Source organism: Aegilops tauschii, chromosome 3 (assembly GCF_002575655.3).
Source record: "Aegilops tauschii subsp. strangulata cultivar AL8/78 chromosome 3, Aet v6.0, whole genome shotgun sequence".
Taxonomy (NCBI): domain Eukaryota; kingdom Viridiplantae; phylum Streptophyta; class Magnoliopsida; order Poales; family Poaceae; genus Aegilops; species Aegilops tauschii.
Window position 1 is genome coordinate 521,803,309 of NC_053037.3, and position 6,665 is coordinate 521,809,973.

The 6,665-nt window shown below is 46.4% G+C and overlaps 1 protein-coding gene and 1 pseudogene across 1 annotated transcript; both read left to right on the forward strand.

The window, feature by feature from the left end:
- Window positions 1-426: 426 nt before the first annotated feature.
- Window positions 427-1,261, forward strand: LOC109765380 (uncharacterized). Its single transcript, XM_020324168.4, has one exon. The coding sequence runs from the start codon at window positions 642-644 to the stop codon at window positions 936-938; it is 297 nt and encodes a 98-aa protein (XP_020179757.1). The 5' UTR covers window positions 427-641; the 3' UTR covers window positions 939-1,261.
- Window positions 1,262-4,042: 2,781 nt separating this feature from the next.
- Window positions 4,043-6,036, forward strand: LOC141043073 (uncharacterized; annotated as a pseudogene).
- The last annotated feature ends 629 nt before the right edge of the window (window positions 6,037-6,665 follow it).

A 6,665-nucleotide genomic window follows, 5' to 3' on the forward strand; every position in this document is an offset into this window, starting at 1 on the left:
TTCTACATGGTATCAGAGTCAAGAGGTCTTGAGTTCAAAACCTAGCTGGCGCAATTAAATTGCAGCCCACTTTCGATGTTGACGTATAATGTAGATCGATTTTTTGGTTGCATTGGCTAGAACATGAACTTCTATAACCCATGGCAACGGAAAGCTGTTTGCTTTTCCGAACAAGATCACGAACCTATTGCCAAACAGGCTGCCCAAATACGGTCCGGCATATACCAGCATGTGCCTTGACATGCCTAACCACGAAACCAAAGAAGGCAAAAACAGCCGTCCGACCAAAACCATCGGCTGGCCAGACAACTGCAGTTGGCTAATGGCCGGTCACTGATTGATTAGCACGATCGGGTAGAAGCCAGACAAAGCCGTCAACATCGGAGGTTTTCTGGCAGTCGGGCACAAGCAACCGTAACCAAAGCCCAATTGCAACACCACGCCACCACACGCGAGGTAGCATCCCGAGTCAAATGGCTTTTCTTTTAATCCACGAGCATGCCCGCTGAAACCTGCAAGAAGCCGTCGTCGCCCGGAGCACGGGCGCAGGCGGAGCTGCACCCGCACCCCCTATAAGAGGTCGCCTCCCTCTCTGTCCCAAGCTCCATAGATTCCAAAGCCAGCCAACCATCTAATCAGTAATGGAGGGGCTCATCCCGTTCGTCTACAAGGCCATCAAGGAGCGGCGCACCCGGAGCTACTCCAGGTGCGGCTCGGCGCGCGGCGCCGCCGTCGCGGACGAGGACGACGTCTGGGAGCAGCAGAAGCAGCAGTGGGCGGCGGCGGACGGCGCGGGGAGGGAGGCGGGGCACCGGCGGCACCGGTCGCTGGAGGAGCTGGCCGGCGAGGTGGGCTCCGCGGCGCCCGAGTGGCCGGCCCGCGGGGCGATGCGCCGGGGCCGGAGCGCCAGGATCTTCTCCTGCATCGGCGGCATGTGATCAATACGTATGAATGATACGTGCTGCTGGTGCTCTGCCTGCTTTGTTTAGCTACTACTTTAGCCGTGCCTGTAAGGTAAGGTTCATGGTGATTTGAAGACGAAGAGTAGTACGTAGAAGAGTCTGTGTGGTGCGCGCGTGTTGTGTGTACTCCAGCCAAAGTGTATATACATGGGTTTGATGATGCTGAAGATGTAAAAACTGGTGGTGCATGCTCGTTTGAGCCTGTCCAACCGATGGTACTGCACGAATGGACTCGTTTGCAAGCTACGTGTTCAAAATAGTAGTAGCAACGGCGTTTGCAAGGCTCCGTGGTTTTCTTACTCGTTCATGTCTTGTGCGGTGCAAACGCCGATGTGCCTTGCTCGCCTCCGGACGGCATGCGCTGCGCCGGGCGGAGTGGAACCTGAGACTTTTCCGATGAAGAAGACTATCTGACAATCTGATGGACGGAGTATGCATGGTGTTGAGAGGATTCCGTCTCGAGTCAATCGTCATCACTGGACATGCGTGGCGTGGTAGTTATTGGAGTAGCTCCTGCTTGATGCTTCTGGTGCCCTTTTTCTAAGTACTCCATCCTTCCTATTCCCTCCATTCTTAAATATAAGTCTTTTTTAGAAATTTTAATATGGATATTAAAATTTCTAAAAAGACTTGTATTTAGGAACGGAGGGAGTAAAATATAAGGGGCAATTGAGTTTGCATGGTTTTTGATGCACAGTTTTGACCAATAATATATATAAATGTACATGGATTAAACATTTTAAGATGTTATCGTCGTATTTGTCTCGCAAAAGAATTTTATTTTATATGTATGCATACTAACTAATGGACAAACAATACGTGAAAATTATAGTCAAAATTGTACAATAAAGACCAGAAAAGTCAACCGGTGCCTTATATTTTGGGAAGGAGGAGTACAATCAATGATTCGCCTTCTCAATTTTCACTAGTAGAAAACAGGTCTATGGTCTAGGCCTGAAAAGGGCATTAATCCCGGTTTCCCTACGAACCGGTACTAATGGGTGCATTAATCCCAGTTCGTAAGGCGCCGGCCGGGCCTCGGGGGCCATTGGTCCCGGTTCGTCTGACCCCTTTGGTCCCGGTTCCAGACACGAACCGGGACCAATGGGCCTCGCTCCTGGCCCACAACCTTTAGTCCCGGTTGGTGGCTGGAACCGGGACCAAATGGGGTCCTTTAGTCCCGGTTCTAGCCACAAACCGGGACTAAAGAGAGGCCTATATATACCCCCTGCCCGCGAGCAGAGCAGTGCACTGCTCTATTTCTTTGGTTGGCCGTGCCAGAGCTTTGTGGTGCTCTAGCTCATCTCCTATGCACATGAGGTGTTCGATGAAATGCCCGAGCCACACTTAAGCTTTCTCCTCTCGAAGCTCCTTGTCCAAACTCCATTTTCCTCAAGATTTGTCTAGGTTTGGCGGTCCGTCCTGTCCCGTCCTCACCGCCGTCGATCGCCCGCGCCGATCTTGTCGCCGGCACCACCGTGGTGAGCCTCTTGTTCTTATCTTCTTTCTAAAAGAAAAAAGTTCTTACTTGTATGATTCAGATAGATACTTGTATAATTTTCTTACTTTTATTATTGTTTGTTATTATATAGTGTGATGGTTTTTGGTATCCGCCTCCGTCGGCCCTCGTCCTGTCTATGATTCGCATGTGGTATATATATATTATATTTTATAACTATTTGGTTCATTTAGTGTTTATGACAATTATGCCAACCAACGTGACATAGATATTTTTATCTTGGAGGTATGTGAACCGGAAATTCCAACCGACCCTATTGTCGAGAGGCTAAATTTAGTTGAAGAAGAAAACAACTACCCGAAGAAAAAATTGAAAAGAATTGAGGAGGAGAAGATGAGATTGGAGTTGCATGTTGCGGATGCCGTCGATGATTACAAGATCAAGATGGATGCAATGCGCTTGAAGATTAGAAAGATTAGAAAATATGTCATTCATACCGATGCTTGGTATCATTATGTCGTTGGATCAATTGTTACCTTAGTAGCGATTATGATCGCATTTGTTGTTGCATTGAAATGTTTTACATAGTTTCAATGTATGGTTTAATTAGATGCTCTAGAGAGCTATATATATGTTGTTCAATGAGAACTATATATGTATGAACTTTATGTATTTATTTTTTCAGTAATAATATTTGATCACTACTGTACTTTGGTTTTAATGTGATGATGAACTTCTATTAATTTGGTCACTTCTGTATTCATGATGTTCTGTAATGGTTTTTGACACACTTAATTATATATAATGCACGCAGATGAACCGGCAATGGATGTACGGTGAAAGACGCACCTCCGAGTACATTAAGGGCGTGCATAATTTTCTCGAAGTGGCTGAGGCAAACAAGCAGAATTTTATGTGTTGTCCATGCCCTATATGTGTGAATACGAAGTCTTGCTCTGACCAGAAAATCCTTCACACCCACCTGCTTATGAAGGGTTTCATGCCACACTATATTGTTTGGACCAAGCACGGAGAAAGAGGGGTAATGATGGAAGACAACGAAGAAGAAGAGGATGATGACAACTATGTGCCCCCTGAATACGGTGATGCTGCAACGGGGGAAGCTGAAGATCAAGAGGAACCAGACGATGTGCCCGATGATGATCTTCGCCGGGTCATTGTTGATGCAAAGAGACAATGCGAAAGTGAAAAGGAGAAGTTGAAGTTCGATCGCTTGTTAGAGGATCACAAAAAAGGGTTGTACCCAAATTATGAAGATGGCAACACAAAGCTCGGTACCACACTGGAATTGCTGCAGTGGAAGGCAGACAATGGTGTATCTTACAATGGATTTGAGAAGCTACTGAAAATATTGAAGAAGAAGCTTCCAAAGGATAACGAATTGCTCGATAGTACGTACGGAGCAAAGAAGGTTCTATGCCCTCTAAGATTGGAGGTGCAGAAGATACATGCATGCCCTAATGACTGCGTCCTCTACCGAGGTGCGTACGAGGATTTGATCGCATGCCCGGTATGCGGTGCATTGCGGTATAAGATCAGACGAGATGACCCTGGTGATGTTGAGGGCGAGCGGCCCATAAAGAGGGTTCCTGCCAAGGTGATGTGGTATGCTCCTATAATACCATGGTTGAAACGTCTGTTCAGAAACAAAGAGCATGCCAAGTTGATGCGATGGCACAAAGAGGACCGTAAGAAAGACGGGAAGTTGAGAGCACCCGCTGACGGGTCACAGTGGAGAAAAATCAAGAGAAAGTGGGGGGACTTTGGAGGTGACGCAAGGAACGTATGGTTTGGTTTAAGCGTGGATGGCATTAATCCTTTTGGGGAGCAGAGCAGCAACCATAGCACCTGGCCCGTGACTCTATGTATCTATAACCTTCCTCCTTGGCTGTGCATGAAGCGGAAGTTCATTATGATGCCAGTTCTCATCCAAGGCCCTAAGCAACCCGGCAACGACATTGATGTGTACCTAAGGCCATTAGTTGAAGAACTTTTACAGCTGTGGAATGGAAAAGGTGTATGTGTGTGGGATGAGCAAGACCAGCAGGAATTTGACCTACATGCATTGCTGTTTGTAACGATCAATTATTGGCCTGCTCTTAGTAACCTTTCAGGACAGACAAACAAGGGATACCACGCATGCACGCACTGTTTAGATGACACCGAAAGTATATATTTGGACAAATGCAGGAAGAATGTGTACCTGGGGCATCGTCGATTTCTTCCGACCAACCATCAATGTTGAAAGAAAGGCAAGCATTTCAAAGGCGAGGCAGATCACCGGAAGAAGCCCGCCCTCCGTACTGGTGATCACATACTTGCTATGGTCAATGATTTACAAGTAATCTTTGGAAAGGGTCCCGGCGGACTATCTGTTCCGATTGACGCTGAGGGACGCGCACCCATGTGGAAAAAGAAATCTATATTTTGGGACCTGCCCTATTGGAAAGACCTAGAGGTCTGCTCTGCAATCGACGTGATGCATGTGACGAAGAATCTTTGCATGAACCTGCTAGGCTTCTTGGGCATGTATGGGAAGACAAAAGATACACCAGAGGCACGGGAGGACCAGCAGCGTGTGCACAAAAAAGACGGCATGCCTCCAAAGCAGTATGATGGTCCTGCCAGCTACGCTCTTACCAAAGAAGAGAAGGAAATCTTCTGTGAATGCCTGCTCAGTATGAAGGTCCCGTCTGGCTTCTCGTCGAATATAAAGGGAATAATAAATATGGCAGAGAAAAAGTTCGAGAACCTAAAGTCTCATGACTGCCACGTGATTATGACGCAACTGCTTCCGGTTGAATTGAAGGGGCTTCTACCGGAAAACGTTCGATTAGCCATTGTGAAGCTATGTGCATTCCTCAATGCAATCTCTCAGAAGGTGATCGATCCAGAAATCCTACCAAGGTTAAGGAGTGATTTGGTGCAATGTCTTGTCAGTTTCGAGCTGGTGTTCCCACCATCCTTCTTCAATATCATGACGCACGTCCTAGTTCATCTATTCGACGAGATTGTCATTCTAGGCCCTGTATTTCTACACAATATCTTGCCCTTTGAGAGGTTCATGGGAGTCTTAAAGAAATATGTTCGTAGCCGCGCTAGGCCAGAAGGAAGCATCTCCACGGACCATCAAATAGAGGAGGTCATTGGGTTTTGTGTTGACTTCATTCCTGACCTTAAGAAGATTGGTCTCCCTCAATCGCGGTATGAGGGGAGACAGACTGGAAAAGGCACGCTAGGAGCAGACTTAATAATATGTAGGGACGGGCATTATTGGTCTCAAGCACACTACACAGTTCTACAAAATTCTACCTTGGTGACCCCGTATGTCAATGAATACAAGAATATTCAACGCTCCAAACACCAGGAGCAGTGTGACAACTGGATTACATGTGAACACATCAGGACTTTCGGCAATTGGTTGCAAACACGTCTCATGGGTGACAACACTGTTTCTGATGAGCTGTACTCGTTGGCCAGGGGACCATCTTCGACTGTATTGACTTACAAAGGGTACAAGATAAATGGGAAAACATTTTACACGATCGCCCAAGATCAAAAGAGCACCAACCAAAACAATGGTGTCCGCTTTGATGCAGCAACCAAGAGGGGAAAGGACACATATTATGGTTACATAGTGGACATATGGGAACTTGACTATGGACATGATTTTAAGGTCCCTTTGTTTCAGTGCAAATGGGTCAATCTGTCAGGAGGCGGGGTACAAGTAGACCCACAGTACGGAATGACAACAGTGGATCTGAACAATCTTGGGTACACAGACGAACCATTCGTCCTAGCCATTGATGTGGCGCAGGTTTTCTATGTGAAGGACATGTCTACCAAACCGAGAAAAAGAAAAGATAAGGAACCGAATACATCATACGATGAGCCAAAGTGCCACATAGTTCTTTCAGGAAAAAGAGACATCGTGGGAGTGGAGGGCAAGACAGACATGTCTGAAGATTATGAAAAGTTTCATGAAATTCCTCCCTTCAAAGTCAAGGCTGACCCAAGCACCCTGTTAAACGATGAAGATTATCCATGGTTACGGCGCAACAAGTAAAGGACACAAACGAAGAAAAAGTGAAGACTTTCTCTCCACAACTATTATGATGATGCTTTTGTAACATATGAGTTTTCGTATGAAACCCTAATACTTCGAAAGAGATTGTCCGTTTTTTTACACGAAGTGCATCCAGTTTTTTCCGTAACCCTCTCAA

What these genes read in the sequence shown, in the direction of transcription:
- LOC109765380 (XM_020324168.4), top strand. Translation starts at nt 642, where the DNA reads ATGGAGGGGCTCATCCCGTTCGTCTACAAGGCCATCAAGGAGCGGCGC.